This window comes from Paroedura picta, chromosome 5, assembly GCF_049243985.1.
Source record: "Paroedura picta isolate Pp20150507F chromosome 5, Ppicta_v3.0, whole genome shotgun sequence".
Classification (NCBI taxonomy): Eukaryota; Metazoa; Chordata; class Lepidosauria; order Squamata; family Gekkonidae; genus Paroedura; species Paroedura picta.
In genome coordinates, this window is record NC_135373.1 from 53,871,289 (window position 1) to 53,894,448 (window position 23,160).

The window sequence follows — 23,160 nt, forward strand, 5'->3', positions numbered from 1 at the left end:
AGGAGCAGCAACAGTGGCAGTGCCCCCCCCAGCCAAGCTGCTTGCCCTGCCGCAACACCTGTGAAAGGGTTGTTCGACCCCCAAAGGGGTCCTGACCTCCAGGCTGAGAATCACTGGTTTAAGTAGTTCAATCAGTATTTATTTATGGTCACTCAGACCAAAAAGGTTTAAGTAGTTCGACACATGATCTATTTTTCATAAGGTTGTAGAGCAAGTGGCAATTTGCAAGTTTGAAATCAGATGAAATTTTCCATGTGGAGCCTGAAGCTGGCTTTTAATAGATGTATGTATCCCATGGGGATTATACAAGCACTATTCTGTAGAATTTCCTTTTTGAAATAATAGTCATGAGAATTCTGATGTTGTCTGACTATAAATTTGAATATTGGTAATTTCTTGAGTCTATAAAGAAATCAGAATTCAACATAAAATTCCTTCCACCAATTGATCATAGGTAGTATGGTTATTTTTAATCAGAACAATGACAGCACCAGAGTCATAGGTCCAAAAAAATGAATATATCAAAATGAAACTGGATCTAACTCTAAGTTAGCCTAAGAGTTTATTCTGTAGTGAGCTTAAACAGTAATGACTTCCTGTCATTCCCAATACATTGTGTACCTCTTGGAAAAGATCGGCCACATATACTTTAAAGCACAGAATCTTCTCATCGTTGACAATTATGATTTCTCCTTTAAGCTGATTATAACTTGATTGCATTTTTATAATCTTTTCAAGAAATCCTTCTCAGATTTCAATAAATAATTAAAAGTGGCTGAAGGATATGAAAATGTTGAATATTTTTAGCTCTAAGAATCCAGCTAAGAAGGAGTATACTGTCTTTTCCTATAGGCATGATTCCCACTCTAGGATAGGCTATGTCTTCACTGACAATAGACATGGTTAAAAGAGCCAAGGGTATCTCAGTAGGTGCAGCTATTTATGAACAGTTATCTTTGCTTTTTCGACATAATATTTAAAGTGAGGCCCTGAAAAAGGAATGGGGGGAAGGTGAATAATTTATTATTGCAGAATAAAGGTGAAACCAGAAACATCTTTTTTCTTTCAAATTAATGATACTCAGGATGTTAATTATATGACATTTTGGAACTCATTCCAAGCTTACATGAGAGGTTATGAAATTTAATGATGTCTTGAATGCAGCTAAATTGTTACTAAAACCTCAAACAACTATGTTTAATTATGGGAATAAGCCTAGAAAATTTCTAACTAAAATTCTGGCAGAAAAAGAAATAATTAAAGTGATGAAATTAAGAACAGGACGTGGAATAGTAACTCAAACAGTTGTACAAACACTGAAGATATTTTGTTTTTGTTTTTAAAATAGATTTTATTTATTCAAAAAAAGCATTACAAGAAAAGAGAAAGTTACTACATATCTCATTTACAGAACTATTAATATGAACATTAAGCTGATGTATCACAATATACCTTATACATTTTTCAAAAATACTGATTATTTTTCCGTGTTTATATTTCCATTTAGAAATAACTCATACAAATCTATTAATTCTTTCCATCCTACTTCATCAAACAATATATCCTAATATTGGGCTCCATTTTCTATTAGAATCTGATATTGATCAGTTTTGCAAAACACTGAAGATATTCTGTAACTTAAAAAAAAGTTATATACATAGATAGTATTAACATATAGTGCACGTATTTTTAGATAACTTTAAAATACCTGGATTTGATATAGAACATTGAGAAATATTACATCAACTAATTTCAACTCAAGAAGCAATAGGGATTATAAAATAATTTAAATCTAATAAGGCCCTAGGGCTGGATGAATTCACAAATGAATTTTATAAAATAGCCTAGAAATGTTTGTTCTGTGTTTAATTAAATGATTTTATACTATGCTGGAATTAAGTAACTTTATGGATACTTGGACAGAAGCAAAGATTACAGTAATACCAAAGAAGGGAAGATATCTGCAAGAACCAGTATCTTATCATCCCATATCTGTTGTTAAATTTAGATTATAAAACATTTGCAGCAGTCTTGGACATGAGATTAAATAAAATCTTGGCAAATAATGTTGATATTGACCAAACTTGATTAATAAAAATAATATTAATGACTTGGAACATTAGGTTTTTGATTAATCTGGTTCCAAGTAGCAGAATGCCCCTGTTATTGTATTTATTGATGCGGAAACAGTGCTTGATAGAACAGACTGGAATTTTCGTAGGTGTTGAGATCCTTTAAATCTGGACATAAATTAGTCTGAAAGCTCTGCCTATGAGGCTGGGAGTTCAATCCCAGCAGCCAGCTCAAGGTTGACTCAGCCTTCCATCCTTCCAAGGTCAGTAAAATGAGTACCCAGCTTGTTGGGGGGTAAACGGTAATGACTGGGGAAGGCACCGGCAAATCACCCTGTATTGAGTCTGCCATGAAAACGCTAGAGGGCGTCACCCCAAGGGTCAGACACAGGGGACACCTTTACCTTTATTACTACAGCAAAAAATAATATTGGATGTTACTTATACTCCCTATTTTGTTTTAAAATCTGGAATTAGTCCAAAATACTTTTCATTATAACAGCATTCCCATTATAAATATGTAAATCTACATTGCCAAACATCCAAATATTGTTACGAGATTTATTTGGAACAAAACAAATTCTAGATGTTGTCCACGAACTGTGTAACAAACATGTGATAAAGGAGGGAAAGCTGCTTCAAATATAAATAGGTATTATGATGCCATTTGTCTGGTTGCTATTTCCTGTTGGTGTAGTGAAGATCAGCTTAAGAAGATAGAGGGGATTAAACAGATTGGATTATCATGCCTGTTAAATAACTGGATTTGGTTGGAAGGAAGGCATAGACAAAACCAACAACCAGTCAGCTTTTTTAAACAGCTGGGAGAAGTGTAAAAACAAAAATTTCAAGCATCAATTTCTACACCACATTCCAAGGCCTTTCAATATAGTAACTTTGATGTGTGTGGGAAAATATATGAGCAGAATTATACATTTTTATTAAGGATGGTATGATCATGTCTTATGTAGAAATACTATATATGCAAAGATGAAGTATTACCTTTCAATTCTTAAAAAATAGAAGCTTAATGCAAAGTGAGCAATCACAAATAGTTAAATTTCCCAAGATGTTGGAGTCAGTATTGATACATCCTGAGAAATAGAAACACTTTGTAGCCATCATTTATTATATACTTGATTATGCAATTATTGGCAGATTTATTTACAGTTGTTAGAATGTTGTCGAGATAAGAAAAGCACCTGACGCTGATAAATGGTTTAGAAAACAATGGTATATAATGTTGATGGGAAATATGTCTTCATTTAGAACATTTTGGAAAGGGGATAGACAGCCACAATTTCTGTGTGTGTCAAAAATGGTCTTCTCTTATGTACCGGAGTCAAACTAAACCACAGGAATCATTAAAACTAGAAATATTGAACATTATTTGAATTAAAACATATTTTTAAAATTTTAAAATGGATGGTGTATGATTTTTATGGCTTACTATTGAAATATGCTTTGTGTTTATAATCCACTTGATTAATTGAGATCTATGTTATATATTTGTGTATAAGTTGCTGTACTCAATGTGATTGAAATGAATTATAAGGGTGCTTACCATGTTACTGTGTTGTGTACATGTAATTTTAAAAAGTTTTTAATCAAGTTAGCAATCTGAAAAGGTTGAGTGTTGCTACATTTTGGTTCCTGAGCTGAATTATCACACTGGAGGCATATTGTTGTGTGCTGGGTAACACAAGTTACAGTAGAACACATATCATTCATGTTGTTTATTATGAGCCTCATGGGTAGCCATTTAACACTACAAAAGGAAACCAGGGTATAGTTACTCATCTCACGATAATGAAAATGTGTCTCATTGGAGTGTTCTCTCATGTGATTAAGGTAGAGCTACCTATTTTGGAGGACACAGGACTGCTATCAAAAGTAACAACCTCTCACCAGATTTTCCTTCTCTACAGCATTGAGTTCAGTTGACATAAACAGAAACGATAACAAGATATGAACTGAGTTGACCGTGTTCCTAATATAAAGTCACCTCACTCAGAATGGCTTACTTCAATGCTAGTCTAACCCAGGTTCTTTTGAATTTGAACCCAGACTCAAATCAGTTTCAGTTGGAAAATATTCTGCCCTGAACCCACACTTCCCCATCACCTTTTTAAAAAAATGCTCCCAGTTTTACTATGTGATAGGACAGCAGCACCAGATAAAATCTCATCTCTGTTATTTGTCTGCTTCCCACCACCCATCTATAAAAGCCATGTCCTAGGATAAAGGAGTCATAGACAGTATTCTCTGCCCAATGGCATAGGCTCTAGACCCCTGGATAATTATGTTTCCCAAGACTCCATGTGCCTGTAATGCTAGTTTTTCAAATGGGAAGAAGGGAAAGAGAGAGGAGGAAGAATAGATCTTATTTCTGTCACCTTTGTCTTACAGCCATCAAGTCATATTGGAAGAACGGGAGTGGGTTGTATCTCTGTGGAACTTGTTTTCTGAGCTTCCTTTGCAATCACTGACAAGACTGCACAGTTCCATAGACTCTGTTGTTCTCAAGTCCTGATACACTGAACTGCATGTTCAGCTAAGGAGCCTAAGAGAATCCAGGGCTAAGGTCCACTTGCCACAGCATTTCCTTTACAGCATCAGGAAACCAACTGCCTCAGGAGAACCTATAGCCCTCCCCTATCCTGCTTTTTACTATCTAGTATGTGGAGATGGAATAAGAGCCTCTTGTGGCGCAGAGTGGTAAGGCAGCGATATGCTGTCTGAAGCTGTCTGCCCATGAGGTTGGGAGTTCGATCCCAGCAGCCGGCTCAAGGTTGACTCAGCCTTCCATCCTTCCGAGGTCGGTGAAATGAGTACCCAGCTTGCTGGGGGGTAAACGGTCATGACTGGGGAAGGCACTGGCAAACCACCCCGTATTGAGTCTGCCATGAAAACGCTGGAGGGCGTCACCCCAAGGGTCAGACATGACTCGGTGCTTGCACAGGGGATACCTTTACCTTTATGTGGAGATGGAAGATAGGCATCCTGTTTAGCTCTTACAACAATGATAGTCCTGTGTGCCATGTATTTGTCAGTTTGGAGGGGGGGGGGGTGTAACTCAGTGCCATTTTTAGTTACTGAAGGCCAAAGATCCACCAGGGCAAACTACAGGTGTTTAAAGTGATTGTGATATTTAGCAGTTGCAATGAGAATGATTTATAAAGTGGTGTTATAAACTTGTTTCTTGTTCATATTTCAGCCTCCCCATGGGTAGACAAAAGTCGAACTCAGAACAAGATAGATCTGTATGATGTTCGTAGAAGACCATGGTAAGCAGTTATGAGCCAGGGAAAAGCGACTGCGAGCTGGTTGGTGTGGGAGCTGTGGCTTAGAAATAGAGCAATAAATTAAACATACAAACAAACAAAATTTAGACACATTTTTATGTAGCTGATTCCTCTATGTCTTTTTCCTGAAAAAAACGTTTCCAGTTAAATTCAGATACGAAGGGCCTTCTTTTTAAAAGGGCTTTTTTTTTACTGAGAAAAAAGAATGTTAACAAAACTTGTTTATGTGTATTACTGTTTCCTGAAATACAAGAAGTCTGTTTGTCTGTTTTGGCTCTGTTTGTTTTTTGGCATCTTAAGTTCTGGGAATCAAACTCTGGCATGATATTTTTTAAAACTTCCAACTTTCATCTTTTTCTCCCCTTTCAGGTATATCCAAGGAGCTGCATCTCCCAAAGATATGCTCATTTTAGTGGATGCGTAAGTGACCCATGTTCATGTGAGAGGGAGGGTGAATAAAGTTCAGAACTACTGTGAAAGATTTTTAAACTGGGAAGAAAAGGACTTATGAAAAGTATTTTTATGACACTATCTTGCTAAAATCTGAGTTCCTGAAGAAATAAATTGAATAGATATATGACATGTGTGTCATCATTTTTCACAACTTCTGATGAAAAAACCCCCAAAGCAGTCTCAGAAATGGCAGGAAAATGTAAGTGGAGGAATGGAGTTGCGTTCTTTTTCCATTCCAACCATTTTCCCTGTCAGAATTATGCTCCTGGTTGCCTTTCATGTCAGGAAATAAAAAATACTGTTATCAGACCCTGTTCTCCAAAAAGCCAATTCCACATGCATGGAAAAGGCCAGGAGGGTGCTCATATGGAAGCAAGGCTTATCTCCACTTCCACATGATGTTGCTGCCAGGCCAGGGTCTGGCGTGCATTAGGCTGCCTTTGCCCCGCTTTAACGAAACGTGGATATTTTCCGCCTTCCCTCAAGTGCTCTGGGGGCCAATGGGACCTAGCCCAGTGGAGGCCTGTGTGGATGGGCCTTCTAGGTCTGACTTCTCTCCATCCTCCAGAGGCCTGGATGGGGCAAAAAATGCACCACTCAGCTCTGTGGTGCATTGGCCCATTATGCACGGCCGCCGAAACGGCGATTTCGGGTCACATGGAAAACGCGGAGGGGGAAGACGCGACGCATACCGGTTATACACGGGGCGGGGCGCGACGGCGGCAAAACCCAGAGTAACCGATTATGCACGCGCCGATCCGGGCGCCGCTTCTGGTTGCGCCCCGCTCACCCGGAAGCTGCGCTTTCTTCCGCGTTTCACTGACGCGGCTTTTTCGGCGGCATGCACCGAAGCTGCAGCCGGTTGCAGCCGGCTCCGTGCGTTATCCGTGATTTTAGTCGCCGCCATTCCACCCCGAATGTGCGCTAAAACCCCCGTGCATAATGGGTCTTTGTGGTGCTGCAGGGCCAAATGGGGCTTTTTTTTTTTTGCAGGAAGGTGAGATTGCATTTTCATACAATCCCACCTTCCTGCAACCCCCATCTTCCCACATGGCATAACCTTGCCACCATGTCTGCGTCCCCCATCAGGACACATTTTAGTGGCAGACGTGGTCCACTGCTGAATTGTGTCCTCCTTTGGGACACAAGAAGCCGTAGATGCTCTGCTGTAACACACCACTAGCACCCCGGAGTGACTCCATTGGGGTGGAATCACCCTTAGTGTTCTATGTTGAGGGGAAAAACACTTGGAGTGAAAGGGTTAAGGAACTTTTTCCTTTCCCTGCCAGTTCTTCTACTGGAACTTGCAACCTACAGGGTTTCAGTTGAAAACAGGAAACTGGAGAGAACTGTTTCCTTCTGTTTGACCATCAGTTTTGGGCACTTGGTAGTAGTCTGTGTGATGACCCTGGATTGAAATCTGAGGGAAGAAGAGTCCTTTGGTGGCTTGGAATTGTATGCCAAACCCCTCAATCCGGTTCAGCACCACTGACTTGGCAGATGCTTTCTGTCCCTCTTAGTATTCTTCATGCATTATTTATTCTCCCTGCATATGGATTAATTTATGTACACAGTGTTGTGTGTGCATTTCTAAAGACATTTTGGAAGATGAAGGAAAAGGCCTGATAAGTGAACATTTTGAAGTGAAATGGCATTTTATTCCATGTTATAGATTTATTTAGGATATAGAATTACTGGTGTGCCTTTTTATTTTTCCGCCAGATGTTTTCATTCTGCAGCACTAATGAAAAAATAATGTTGTCTGATCCTAAGATAAATGCAAAGCTGCCAGTGTCCATTGTTAACACTAAAATATGTTTCTGAGGGGTTTTGTTGTTATTGGAGGTGTGATCTCTGCAGCCCAACATCTGAGGATTGGGCTGCATGCAGATAGCTTTCTACTGCTTCCCTTGGGACTTCCTTTGTCATGGGGAGTGACCAGGAGCTAGAAAAGAGCTAAATGTTGATATTTCTCACATAATGTTTTGTCTTAGGTATGCAAAGCTCGATTCATTTATACTTTGCCTTCCTGGTAGTGATTGCAGTTTATGCTTTGAAAGGCAATTAGATGTTCTCACAAAGTTTGCATAAGTGTGTCTTTATTAGTGTTTAGGATATAATTAGGATATAATTCTATATCCTAAATAAATCTATAACATGGAATAAAATACCATTTCACTTCAAAATGTTCACTTATCAGGCCTTTTAATTGTTTTCCTTCATCTTCCAAAATGTCTTTAGAAATGCACACACAACACTGTGTACATAAATTAATCCATATTTTTAAAATGTTTACACATTAAGTAGATTTTTTTTTAAGCTGCAACTATTTTTCATATATGAGGAATAAACATGGATAGTGTGAGAGCTGGCCATCCGCAAAGAGAAATTATTATTTTTATATATCATTGCAAGTCTGTTTCTTTAGAAGTAATCCCCTAGTAAGTTGAAGATGAATGTATAGAAAGTATAAGCGCAGCTTACCTAGTACAATGTGGAAATGGATAACCATCTAGTTTAAGGCAGATATCATATGAAAGTTAATGTGTGACTAGATCATTGGGATCTCAAAATAATCTGAGCTGTTTTATAAAATGCCCACTGCTGTCTGTCTATTGACAAGTTGATGTTTTAACAAAACCTCTTTTTAGGAGTGGCAGCGTCAGTGGATTGACACTGAAGTTGATCCGGACCTCCGTGATAGAGATGCTAGAAACCTTGTCCGATGACGATTTTGTGAACGTTGTTTCAGTGAGTACTTTGCTTTTTACTTTGAAAGTTACTCATGCACACAAGTGCTTGAGCTGTAGGTTGTTATATGTATATTATTAAAATTGAAGGCAAATTTGGAAGAGGTTGACTGAAATGGGTCAACTCAGCTTTATGCTGCTGATCTGAACTGCTATAAGACAACAGTTTGTGGACCTGAAGAAACCCAGCAAGCTGCTCTGGGTGGGTGCTGGGGCAGGAGGCCTGTCCATGTTAAAGGTAAGTATACTGCTGCTATTGTTATAAGCTACTGCTACTCTAGTAGTGGCAGAAATATGGAGAGCAGAGAGAGGGTAGCATTGGGGAGCCATTTCCTCCAGAGGAACTGAACTCGATTGTCTGATGATCAGTTGAACTAGCAGGAGATCCCCAGGCCCTGCCTGGAGGTTAGCAACCCTGATCCTTATAGGTTAGTGGTTTAATTTTCATCTGCTGAGAAATCTCTCTCTTGGCTGCAGGAACTCGAGAAGGTTGCAGATGATCTTGGGGTATTTTCTTGGAGACCACCAGTTCTTTATTTTTAGGAAGCAGTCAATTATATTTAAAGTTCATTTAGTGAATTTGTATTTTATTTTATTAATTATATTTATATACCGCCCTCCCCAGGGGCTCAGGGCCATTTACATAATAACATAATAACAATACATGGAACAGTCTATAAAACATTTGAATAACCGTGCAATAATAACTAATAATTGTAAACATATAACATTATAATTGTATAACCAATAAACAATACAACGTTGCAACATACAAACAGGTCCAGAGTGTATAGGTGGTGTTCTGAGGGGGGGGGGTGGGGAGCAGGGGCCCTTTGGTCGCTGTTGATTATATATATCTGGTCTCAACCAAATGCCTGGCGGAAGAGCTCCTCCTTGCAGGCCCTGCGGAACTGTATGCCACTTCTCCAAAGACCGGCTCAAGGCATTACAGCAGCTGAATTTCCAGCCCAGCAGAATCTAATAAAAACAGCTCAACAAAATGAACATCTTGTTCAATAAAACTATTCCAATTGTCCCAATTATAAAACTGTTATCAATAGCAAAGCAGTGTAGAATCATCTTGAAAGTAAGTCACTAAAACATCAGTATTGGCAAGCAGGAAATAAACCATAAAATTCTAAATGATGGACTAAAACATTCAATTGGAAGCCTGGGCATACAGGAACATTTTAACCTGTTGCCTGACAACTTTTTTTGTTGTTGTTGTATTATTTTTATTGGAAGGATGGTTTTAATGGTTATTAAGTGTGATTTTATTGTGCATGTTTTTATTTGCTAGTTGCCTCACTGTCTCTTTTGAGGGCAGAAAGGTGGGCTATACATTTGGCAAATCATCAGTAAATTAATATATGTAAAGTAGGCATTGAACAGGAGGGCTTTCTGAGACTAGGAACACATGGCTTTGTCTCTAGGTACTGCTCACCACTCCTCCATAGACAGAGGGAATAGGCTGGAGATGAGGAGTTCTGTCTGTGTGCTACTGTAGTTCCATTTTTCTTTGAATGTTCTTCACATAAACGGTCTTTGACTACATCATGGTGAAACACCCTGAATCTTTCTTTTAAATAGGTTAGAGGACAGAATTCAGCACTGAATTCAGCACAACACTTCTCTGGAAGCAACCCCCCAGTATAAAATGTGACTTATTTCTGAATATACCTGTTTGGGATTGTTCCCTTGGTGTACTAACAGGATTATAAAACTGTTGGAATAATTTATACATTACTCCTTCTCATGAAAACGTTACCTTTTGTACATTTGTCTGTGTAATTAAAAAAAAATTGCTTTAGAGGCAGATGCCAATGGAAGCTGGGGATTGTTTGTGTCGAAGCATTAATCCTCAAGGGAAGGGAAATCTCACAGATAGGATGCACATAGCATCTCTTATTGTGGCTCTCTGCACAGAGCTTTGATTCATATCTATTGCCTCTTCAGACCAAAACCCACACTTCCGCAGAAAGATAATTCAATTTACATGACTTCCAGCTTTGGACTTGCATAAATATTCCATGATGCTTGATTGGAGTAGTTGTGCAGAATGGGATTGTAGTGAAAATTCTTTTCTTCTTCCATGATGAGACTATACTAGGCAGTTACAACCAAAATACAAGAAATGTGGTAGAGTCATTTTGGCTACAAAGGAATGTTTTATTTTAAAGTAATATTTTCCCATTTTGATGTGGAAAATGCAACATATTAAATGCAAGGGTAGGCATCTCCTTGAGTCTCATTAGTTAGTTGATTTCTACATTGCTGTTTTACTTGGAGAAAAACATTCAGGACAGTTTGAAGCATGTTAATGTTATTATAATATTAATTAATTAATTAATTATTAATAACAATAACAACCATCAGCTAGAAATTCATAGGAGCACAAATCAGAAAGGATTATGGAGAGTGATGAAACAAAGATTCTTTGAGCCTTCCAATTACAAATACTGTATATACCCACATATAAGCTGAGGAGGACTTTTTCAGTGTTGAATACTGTGCTGAAAAACTCTGCTTATACATGAGTATATATGGTAGATGTGGAGCTTAACACTGCTGATAGAAAAAATGAGAAACGGGGTTTGGATCATTGACTGCAACCCCAGGAGAAACAGTATAGAAAAAGAAAGAGCAGGGGAAGATCACAAAATATGAATAGAGTGCCTCTAGGAGAAGAAGGTTACCATTGTGTCAGATGTATTGGAGCCCTTGGAACAGTGCCTAGAAGTTTCACAAAACATCTGGACATTCTGGGCACTGAGCAAACAACACCAACTCCATTCCAGAACAGATTGTTGCTTGGAACAGCAAGAATCCTATGAAGATACCCCTGTAAATCCCAAGAACTTGGCTAGATCTCAAATTGCAGAACACCATCTCCCAGTCAAATATACGACTGTGACAATTCACAATATAATAATAATAATGAGAGAGAACATGCAGTTCTCCCCAAAGGCTTGGCATATCAGAGATGGTTTCCATGGTTTCTCTACAATAGAACAGAACTTAGCAAGCATTCGTCAGAATGAAGTTCTGCAAATGGAGTATCCCCTAATCAAACAATCATGCCTTGGAGGGGTCCATTAAAATTAGTTGCCATATTTTAACTCTTATTTATATTATATATATATGTTGTGAGCCACCCTAAGGGAAGGGTGGTATAGAAATTTAATAAACAAAGAAATAAATCAAACCTGCCCCTTTGCACTTGCTTTACTCATTTTGCATCCTAACTCTGTATTTGGAAATTCAGGGGGATTTAGAGGTATAGTGTGGGAAATGTGAAATTTGAGGAGGGGAGTATAGTGCCATAGAATCCACTCCCCCCCCCCCCCCCCAAGCTGCCATTTTCTTCAGGGAAACTGATCTCTGTTGTCTGGCGATAAGTTGTAATTCTGGAAGAACTCCAGTCTCCACCTGGGGGTTGGCAGCTCCAATAGATTATAATATAAAAATATAAAATATAAAATCATGTAAAGAGGATCACTGCCAAATAGATGTATGGACCAGACCATAAACTTCATGGTGCAAGAAAACAGCATAAATTCTCATAATGCTCGACCCAACCTACAGGATCACTGGCAGTCATCCAGAACGCCCTAGTTTGTGAGAGCAGTCCTAAGCAGATCAACTCAGAATACTATTCAGGTTTGTTTAATTGGGATTACTCTCAGGAAAGTGCTTTTAGGATCTCATTATAACTCTTTGTGGCTAGGAAGTTGTACCCAAGTTTGTTCTGTCTGTCTGTCTCAGAGGGTAACTACATTTGATACAAAATTCCATATTTGTTCTTGCATCTATTATTGCATCAATAAAACTCACCATCGTTTTATTGATTGATTGGTAATAGATTTATACCCCACCCCTCCCAGCATGTTGGCTTCTCACATTGTTCATAAAAACATACATACACAATTCACATGTAATATTAAAAATGTAAGACTATCTTAAAACAGTCATACCAGCTGTATAGTCAAGTTATTTCTTTTAAGAGCATCTCAGTTCTCAGTCTCTTTATTTTACTTTCTTTACAGCGTGCATTTCTCGTTAAGACTTGAGGAAAATTACACGAATTAATAACAATGCAGAAGGAGCAGTATAATAATAATAATGTAATAAAACTGGATTGCTATTTAGAGAGCAGCAAACCAAAACCAGTATAGTATGTACAATATAACAAACAGCATCTAACAATGTGACAAAACTGGGTTAACAAATAATAGATTAGTTATAATTCCTAATATAAATTATATTGTTAAAACATTTTAATTCCTTTTTGAATCAGGGAGTTTGGGGAGATTAAGTAATTCCCCCCTTTTGCCACTTTAGTCTCACAATAACCCTGTGAGATAGGCTTCCTAGTTTCTGCTTGACTGGTGATATGAAGCTCTATCTCCTGGGAGCCAGCTTGGTGTAGTGGTTAAGAGCTGCAAGCTTTAACCTGGGTGTAAACTGTATAGAACCCCAGATCGATTCAATCCCTGCCCTCTACACAGAATGCGATTTCCGTTGGATTTTGGGCAATTTAAATTTTCCTTCTGCAGCAAGAAGGATTGATCCGGAGTGACCCTACCTTTATTGTGCTATATCTTAGAGTACTTTTAATCCTGAATATATTATCAAATCGCATTGTTTTGAATCGGGGCTCTCCTCCGTGGTAGAGGACCCGTAATTGGCCACAGGTGGTCATGTGATGAATTTACCTTAAAGGAGAAGCCCCTAATTTCTCTCAACTTCTGTGGGTCCTGGATTTTTCCCCCCTTATCTGCCTTTTTCGATCTTCTCCCCCTCCCCTACAAGAAAAGAAAGAGGCTCCCTGCTTGGCTCCTCTCCCTCCACCCTTCAAGAAAAGAAAGAAAGAGGCTTGGCTCCCCCCCCCCTTCTGAACTACCCTAACCATGTGCAGAACACTTTCCTGTTTCAATTGGGGGGGGGGGGAGAAGAGGAAGATCCAAGTTCAAAGCGATCTGAATTCAACAGGATTGACAATGGAAAAAACAAAATAAGTGCAGACTCTGCTCCGGAGAACCAGGTTTGATTTCCCACTCTTCCACCTGCAGCCAGCTGGGTGACCTTGTGCCTGTCACAATTCCCTCAGAACTCTCTCAGCCTCAATGACCGCAAAGGATGTCTTTTGTGGAGAGAGGTTGGGTAGGTGATTGTAAGCCATTTTGAGACTCTTTCAGGTACTAAATACAGAGGTACAAAAACAGCTCTTCTTCTCAGCTCTTAGATACTTTTGGTATCCCCAACAGCATCTTAGAAATTCAGTATTGTTGATGTGTCCTTTAATGCTCATGCTGCTGCCTGAGATTTACACCTATCAGTCATTTTCTGAGCAGTGTGGATTTAATCAGCCATATCAGGATAGGGGGAAACTCCCAGAGAACATTAGGCTGGAGGGGAGCAGGTGGAGGTAGATGCTTTAATAATTTTAGCTCTCTATTTTCATGGTGTCCTTGCAAGCTATTTCCAAAGAGGAAAAGGCTGCAGAAGATATTTAAGCCGGTAAAGGCTGTCAGGGATTAATATGTTCTAATTTCCCCTGGAATTTGCATTTCTACTATCTGAAGCAGTGTGCTTTGTTGCGGAAAGGAAGCCTGCTGTTTAAAAGAGCTTAAATGTATGCACAATACAGCTGTTTCCCCACTAATCCGGTTATATGCTTTGATAGCTCTAAGTGGTAGATGATAGGGGTTGCAATTCCATCCCAGCGTGCTATGATTTAGGGACTCAGTTTCTCATGTTGACAGAGAGAGTATAATTTGTTTATGATTGTGGGTAAGCTGTGGTTTCCACAGAAGTTTATTTCCATTTTAAACCCATAGAGGGAGAGAAGTCCATACTGTAGGGAACTTCTGTAGGCAAATTATAAAGGCTTTCTACCATTGCCTGCTCAAGATCTCAAGACTTTAGGAACTGCAACTTCATGTTTACCCATTTGGATGCAGAAATAAAGTATTAGCATTGTTCAAAGAAGCAGTAGGGACTTGTGTTCTCTAAGGAAACAGGAAATACTTTACCTCTATAGATGTTGTTGTCTCCCCACATGGTGACCTTTGGTCAGTTGCCCTCCTTCTCTCAGTCTTTTTCAGTTTAATCTTTCACACAGGATTGTTATGGGATGAAATTGGGGGAGGGGGAGGGGGAGTAGCTCCCCTGGGCATGGTGGAGGAAGAATAGAAGTAAAATCTGCACAGTATAAAGCCAAAGAAATAAAACCAGCAAACCACAAAAATATTGGGGGAAGAGAGTGATGTTGCAAAGATAGTCCAGTTTAAGATTGCTAGGAAAGATATACTTTTAAAATGTTGGCACAAGTGAATGTCCATTTCTGCTTTGGCATTAGTGTTTTAACTTCGGCAGGGAAGATGTCTCAGCTGTTGTCTCTATGTCCTATTGGAACCCATAGAAATTTATCCCACAATTTAGTGTTAATTATTATTTTTTGCCTTGATGTTCTTTAAAAACATGAACCACTAATTGACAATATCAGCTTCCCAACTGTTCTTAAATGAAATACAGTTATCTTCTAATAGTTATAAAAATAGTGAGGGGTAGTTTTTTGTTTTTGTTTTTGTTTTGTTTTACAAAGCATGATGTATCCTAATACCAAAACTTTGCTTTATGGAGTTTATTTTAAGGCGAGTGTCCTGTAGGCACCATAAGAAGCTAACAAAATGTCATGAGACTCAGAGTTCACTTCATCAGAGGCTCATAATGTACAGTATAAGGCCAAAGAAATAAAGCCAGCAAACCACAGAAATATTGGGGGAAGAGAGTGATGTTGCAAAGAGAGTCCAGTTTAAGATTGCTAGAAAAGATACAGTTTTAAAATGTTGGCAGTCTTTCATCATGGAAAGGGATACATGTGTAATGTTGTTTTGTATTGCAACACAAAAGTAGTTTTCCCATGACTCCAGTTAGCAGCAGATTTCTCCAGGATTTATCTCTGAAATGATTATTATCAAACTTTAATTCTGATAATACAAAAGAGCAAGGGCTGAGTTCAGTTCTTTGAACTTTTACTAGCAAACCAGACAGAAAACATGTAAAAATTTTGATTTTTTATCGATATAGGAAATTGTTCTTTTTATTTGCTTTAGGATGCTTTGGGCTGATCCTGCGTTGAGCAGGGGGTTGGACTAGATGGCCTGTATGGCCCCTTCCAACTCTATGATTCTGTGAGTCTATGATTAAACAAGACAAAAATATGAGCAAATAAAAATTAACCCTACAATTACAGTGAAGATAAATGCTGAAATTATCAAAGGTCCTAGTATTGCTTAATCAATTATTATAGCAAATAATACTTTAAAATGCAAATCAGGTTTCAACTTTTTGTCTCTATGCTTTTAGGAATTAGCAAAAGGCCCAACAAAACAAAATCAGAGTCCAGTGGTACCTTTAAGACCAACAAAGATTTATTCAAGGCGTGAGTGAGCTTTTGAGTGCAAGCACTCTTCCTCAGAATATGTTATGAATCAATCACATATCTAGATACTAATAACATGATCAGGATAAGATAGATTTAGATATTTCTATATATTGGATATTTTCTATATATGTGCACTACTTTCAGAAGCAAATCAGATTTCTCTGGATGGAAGTCTCAGAAGAAGACTAGGTGAAATTTCTGGATGTGTAACTTGGGCCTTTTGTAAAGATAGATTCAAGTGGGTAGCCGTGTTCGTCTGAAGCAGCACAAGAAAACAAAATCCGAGTCCAGTGGCACCTTTAAGACCAAAAAAGATTTATTCAAAGCATGAGCTTTCAAGGGCAAGCACTCTACCTCAGACTATGACAAATTTTTAAAATAAATTTAAAAATAATTAACCCACCCTCCTGCCCCTCTTTCAGGAAACCCTTTCAGGGCCATCAAGATACCCCAGGGTTTCACAAAACCCTGGTTGAAAAAGCCTGACCTAGATGCTAAATTTAAGACCTTTGCTTTTAGTTCGTATTTTAAGTGCACTGTCTGATTATTGAGTTATTTTGTTTAATTCATTTTTTAACCTGGTTCCTGTTCTATCTTTGTGGTACCCAATTCTATTTGGGTGGTTTGGGTTTGTTTTTTAAAAATTATTATTATTATTCCTTTTTTTGGTGCATAGGCTCTCTAACCGAAACAACATTGACTTGCCAGATCTGTTATAGTCTAATCCAAAGCCTTCTGGATGACACTCTTTGGAGTCCTTTTACTTCAGTGAACCAGAAAGAGAGTAACTCTGCTGAGGATTTTGGAGGGTAGGATGGCACTGCCAGCAATTTCATGGCAGAGGCAGGATTTGAACTGCAGAATTCCTCGTTCATTCTCTTTGTCAGTACATTATACAAGATTTAGCATACTGCTGAATATTCAATATACCATTTACTTATTTATTTATTAAGAAGATAAGACTGTGTGTATGCTGCTTCAACAAAGTCCGACACGAGGTGGCTTGCAGTTTAAAAACTCACAATATAAAACACAAGCCATTAACACAGCACAGTACTTGCTCACGATCTTGCATTGATTTGGAATGCCCTAAAGCAGGCATGCTAGAATCTGCAGTTAGGACAGCTTCCAACTCGATTTGGTAAGGGCCCTTTGAAAAAAGTATTAGCACGCTGGAGCTGCTAAAATACATATTGGGGTTTCAAAAGACTGGCAATATTCGGCTTTAGCTGCTTTTCAGAATTAACCCTAAGATCCTATTACAGAGCACGCAGACGTGCACCCACAAAGGGAACCAGCAAAGCTGGATTTAGTTACAAGGCAAAGCCTTTTGGAATTAGATCTATTTCACTGCTGCTCATTTAATATGGATAGATACATCTGGGTCACCAAACTGCTTTAGCCTTCACGGTCAGAGCAAGAGAGCAACGACCCCCAGAAGATTGAAAAATCAACCGCAGCAAAATCTGATTAGTCTGGCTGCATGCTAGCTGTATGTTTTCAAATTTCTGTATTCCCAGAGTGATTGTTAGATATAGCAATATGCTCCTTTTGAATTAGTTTAAAGAGCAGGGATTTTCCCCTAAATCAGTATTATTTGCAAGGAGGAATTACACAGCCAAGCTCAATTAACTTTTCTGCATACAGCTGTACTAGGCCTTCCCTCACCCTGGATTTTCTGCACCAATGAAACACTTAAGGAAAGTCTGCCTGTACCTCAGCATTGTATCCCAAACCTGATTGAGTAGGCATGTTATGCCAGCTCTGCAGAAATATCTGCAGGCAACAGGTTCAAGGACAAGGATACCCTTTGGTCAAGTTCCATTTTAAAGGTCTGCTTAAGTCAAGTTTATGCAATAGTCATCAGTCGATCATCTTTAGGGATATGTCCCAAGAAAAAAATGTGGTATTGTTTTGATTCGGTTTAAATTGACTTGATAATACCCAAATCACCCAAATCTCACCATCAGTATTAGGATTTGGGTTTGGGTGATTCAAGTACAGCTCGACAAACAGCTGATCTGTGCATCAATTGTTTGGGGCAATACCCCCCCCCCAAAAAAAGCAGGGTGACGTGCCTGTATGATCCAGAAGTTATATAGGCACGTTGGAGTAGATGGGACACTGGTTTTGGGGGAGAAACTAATTGGTCCAAAACAGCTCTAACAGAACTGTGACCATTTCCACACTGGGAACTTCACTGCCCCGACTCCCATGCAGGAGCATAAATCCAGACCAGATGAGGTACACTGGTTCAAAAGCTCCCCTGTGTGGGAGCAGGAAGAGGTGAGGCAACCTGCCCCGGCTCAATCTCCACCTTGCAGCCTGGCACAAAGCCTCTGGTGTGGAAACAGTCTGTGACAACCCCAAGGTCACAAGAAGAATGCCTAATCCGTCTTTAATCCCTAATTTAAAGACCATGCCACCAATGCCTGAGATAGTTTTTCCTATAGGACTGTGGAAGTTCAAGGACTCAAGGAATCCTTGGCCAGCTGTATGGGATTGGCAAAGATCAGCATACCAAGGGGGTGTTAGTTGGGACAGACATAGGTCATTTTCTTCTAGCCATATTTATGTTAAACTATCCGGTCAATTTCTTCTTTCAGTAAAATCTCACAGAGGTGTGCAGGTTAGTTGCACTGTTTCACAGTGTTGTTGTGGGTGTGTGGGAAGGGGATCCTGGAATAATCAGCTTTCAGGATGCTACAGAGGTTATCCTTGAGAAACCTGATTTATTTCATTTTCCACTTTGTATGCCACCGTTTCCCATAGGGCTCAGGGCGGCTCACAACAGTTATCAATTACATCACATCACATAACATCAATAAAATCATCAGTTTTAAAAATTATTAACAAAAAATCAAGTTTCATGGTTTCAGACAAGCTGTCTCTTTCTCTTCTGAGAGAGAAGGGCACACAAAGTGACTCTGTTTTCTTGGTGAAAGTTGTTAACTTGTAGGTTGGATGTTTTAAGTGACAGGCAACCTTTTTATGAATCGCATTTCCACCCCATAACTACTAACTCCCATTTGCACTGGAATATTGTATACATTAAACACCCTGTTCCAAGATTTCTCCCATGATGGAAAGTGATGTACTAACCAAGGACAGTGCAAAGATAAAACAGATTTGGACCTGGCTTGAAGCATTGACATACAAGTTTGAAACAGTTATAGAGGGGCCTTTCCATTGTTGTTTATTTATTCATTCTGCTATTTGGTTTCAGAGATTGTGGGTACATAAAATAACTTGCAGAGAAACTTTCAATGGAACCAAGTTATATTGGGGGTGGGGGTGGGGAAAGTATGCCTGCTTTTGCATTACAAAAAATCCTTGCTGAGAAAAGACTAACCCCCTGCTGTGCCACCCCACATGTTCAATGTGGTGGCTTGGCCTGGCTAGAGAACCGGCCCTGGTCTTTCCTCCTGTTTCAGAAAACCTGCAAAGGAGCATTGCCAGGAACGGCCTTCCTGTGTCACTGAAGCTTGTACTTGGATGCCTGGCAGTGGTTCCAATTTAACACTGGCATTGTGGCTTCTTTTTATTGAAATCTGCTTGCAGCAGGCAGAGAAACTTCTATAAAAATATTTTGAATGCATTAAGTGTAAGCATCCCCTTACCCAATGAAGCAAGCCTCTGTTGAGAATGCAGGATTACTTAATATTCTGGGAGGGAGATGTATTTGCCACCAAGAGAGTTGATAAGGAAAAAATCGGTCTCTTATTAGTACACCAACCTGGAGTTTGGAAATGCCTAGAGATTCAGAAGCAGGATCTGATGGCGTTTGTAGAGAGAAGTAACCTCAGCAGCGCATAAGACCATAGAATCCACCCTCCAAAGAAGCTGTCTTTTCTGGGAAACTCTAGTTGGAGAGCAATTGTAATTCTGGGAGAATTCCACCTGAAAGTTGGCAATCTCAATAGTTAAGTTGTACTTTTTACACACACACACACACACACACACACACACACTGATGATGATGATGTTCACTATCCCTGGACTTTTGAAATGAAAGCTGAGCCTGGGAGCGGGAGGTAGAGGTAGACACAAGGCAGTAGTTTCCCAGCTTCAGGATGTGGTCTGCGTGGTTGGGATGAAAGAAACTTATTTTACATGACTACCACCTAGTGTCTGAAACATGCAAGGCAGTTCTCCTTTGTAATTGTGCGAACGGAATAATGTATTATTTATTCGGTTCAATTATCTTAGTATTCTGCCTCCCCACACAGTTGGTGCTTGAAGGAGAGGAAGAGTAAAATAAAACCATTTAAGTAAACTTTAAGGTGCTCTCCAAATAGAACTTTGTACAACAACATTGTCTTCTTCCAGGGTTTTTTTTTAAGATTTGAATTGCTTTGGGCTTGAAGAGGGATCTGATGAATAACCACATGAGGTAGAAAACAAATCACTGCCAACATGTTTTCAAAAATAATTTCTTGCCTTCAGAGTCTAATGACTGGATCTCTGTCTCCTCTTTGGATCCATTGGAGAAAGGGAGAATCTTGACAACAGAGCATACCTGTAAAACATCCATGCCACACAAATATAAGATTTTCCTATCCGATTTCCCTTTACCTGAATGTAGCCGAGTGAATAAACCTATGTGACATAAACCAAAGCAAAGTTCTAGGCATAGCCGACAGACACTAACCCCTCCTCAGTGACACTCAGCGCACTGCCAGTGTGCTTGAGCAGAAGTATTATTTTTGTTGCAATATTATTACCACCAGAGGAAGGGATAGACCATGTGATGGCTGGGCCAGGAGGCTTTTATACTGCAAGAGCATCACCCTGTAGTTGATTGATGCTCAAATTTAATGAAATATTGTCCTGAGTAGTGTTTGCTGCCTGCAGCTGTGGTTGCCAGACATCCTCTGACCTTAAGAACCAACCAATTTATCGAGTTTGGGACGCGTCTGCTGGAGAAGATGTTCACCTGCTTGTTTTATGTATTAGAAAAGGGGGCTTGTGAGAAATGTCAATCCATCTGCTCCAGACAACTGGGTGGTGTTTGCATTTAATTCTACTCAGCTATAAAATTGAGCATCTTGGTAAATTTGTGCAGCGCTTCCACAAACCTATAGAGCTGACACTTGAACTCAAATAGCAGATGCTGGTCAGCATACAAGTGGCATATTACTGGTTCCTGTCAACCCAAGAGAGCATTGGTTCCCCCCCCCCCACCTCCCCGAACAGCAGTTCACTCTCCCATAAGAGCATCCAGGATCAGTTCAGGCATCAGCTGAAACTATCATTTATAACTCTGGATTGCTTATGAAATCAGGATTCAGCTGACAGACGACTGCTCAGATCCTGGTTTGCCTCAATCAGTTCTGAGTTCACTACATTTTCTAGCAGCTGAGGAATGTGGTGCTAAGGAATAAGTGAGAACTGAGCCAGGATTGTTGGCATTCACTCATCCAGTGAAACCATAGTGAAGAATAGCTGTGTAGCCCTAAGCAGAGTTACACTATTCTGTGCTCAGTAGGTTACTCTTAAGGACTTAGAAGGGAAGTGACATGGGTAGGATTAAGCCTTAACTCTGATGTCACATCCTTGTTTAGTGAGCCATAGACAGCGGAGTGGTCTGTGTTCAGATGGTGACACTCGGTATATTAGGCAATGCTTTGACATGATGTCTGAACTTAGCATGAAGAGCCCAGTTGGATCCAACCAGCATCCTGCCATCTGTACTGGCCAAGCAGCTCACCTGTAGGAAGCCCACAATCAGGGCCCAGGGCCATAGCTGCCCTTTTTAGTTGCTGTGACCCACCACAGTCAGAGGCATAATGCCTCTAGGCATGGATGTTTTTTTCCGCCATCATGGGAAACTAGTTTTGAAACAGAGGCACAGTTTGTAATTCATCATGGGTTGGGAGTCAGCTACTCAAGTTACAAAAATGTTACAGTCCTACCTACAGTATAACTCTCTCTCTTTCTCCTCCACAGTTCAATGAAAATGCTCAGAATGTCAGTTGCTTTAACCACCTTGTGCAAGCGAATGTGAGGAACAAGAAGAAGCTGAAAGAGGCAGTCTATAAAATCTCAGCCAAAGGAATCACGGATTATAAGAAGGGCTTCAGCTATGCCTTTGAGCAGCTGCTAAATGTAAGTGTTAGAAAGCTGTGCATTCTTCAGACGTTTCTCTGAGGCGTTTCCTTTTTGAGGATTATCACCCTCCCTCGGACTTGCCACACGGACTTGTCACATTGACCATCCTTGGAACATGTATTTGTTTATCTCCTTCTCCCCACTGGAGATGGATGTGGCTGAGAGAGACCAATGGGCTTCTGTGATCCCCTGATGAGCTCCACAGCTAAGCCGGCAGTTGGGCTTGTATTGGGTGACTGTTGGGTTTATGTCAGATGCTCTCATGTTACAGTGGTATTTTCTGCAGCACATATGGCAAGTTTGAACAATGAGGTAAACCAGGTCCTTATTATATAAGTAAGCTTACATGTATGCCAGGAAGTCCTGCATGGGCTACAGTTTCTCCAAGCCACCTCTTAGAAGCTGAAGAACATGCCTATTATTCATACTGTTTGTGTTTGCTATAGGATATATACCAACAAAACGCAAAGGTATTCATAGCTAACCCAGTTGCTCTCTGATTGTTTCCAGGTTTTGGCCCTTTCTGGTGTGTGCAGGCTTCTCGTCTTAATTCAATAGATTTAGGACAACAAATACACATTTTCCCAATTTCCTTGCCACCAGGGTGTTGTGGTTAAGAGTGGCGGTCTCTAATCTGGAGAACTGGATTTGATTCTCCGCTCCTCCACATGTAGCCAGCTGGGTGTCCTTGGGCTAGTCACAGTTCTCTTGTAGCTGTTCTGACAGAACAGTTCTGTTAGAGTTTTCTCAGCCCCACCTACCTCACAGGGTCTCTTTTGTGGGGAGAGAAAGGGAAGGAGATTGTAAACCACTTTGAAACTTCTTCAGGTAGTGAAAAGCAGGGTATAAAACCAACTTATCGTCTTCTTTTTCCTCTACAAAGCTGCCATTGTCTTGTTCATTTCGTTTGGGGAGGACCTGCTGCCGCCATGTTTCCTGCTTCCCTTTGCATGCACTCAGAGAAGGGCAGCCGGGCAAGGTGCCTCAGCAGTGCAGGAGTTCCCTGTTAGCACAGACCG

At 39.8% G+C, this 23,160-nt stretch overlaps 1 protein-coding gene across 6 annotated transcripts in view; it reads left to right on the forward strand.

The window, feature by feature from the left end:
- The window catches only part of CACNA2D1 (calcium voltage-gated channel auxiliary subunit alpha2delta 1), a 419,757-nt gene that overhangs the window by 307,287 nt on the left and 89,310 nt on the right, over nt 1-23,160 (forward strand). For all 6 annotated transcript variants that reach the window (XR_013231087.1, XM_077338003.1, XM_077338001.1 and 3 more), the window contains 4 exons: nt 5,290-5,359; nt 5,747-5,797; nt 8,482-8,581; nt 21,980-22,138. Coding sequence is in view for 5 of the 6 variants with exons in the window: in XM_077338003.1 (XP_077194118.1) it covers nt 5,290-5,359; nt 5,747-5,797; nt 8,482-8,581; nt 21,980-22,138 (380 nt within the window). In the remaining variant the exon portion in view is untranslated. The remainder of the gene's footprint in view (nt 1-5,289; nt 5,360-5,746; nt 5,798-8,481; nt 8,582-21,979; nt 22,139-23,160) is intronic.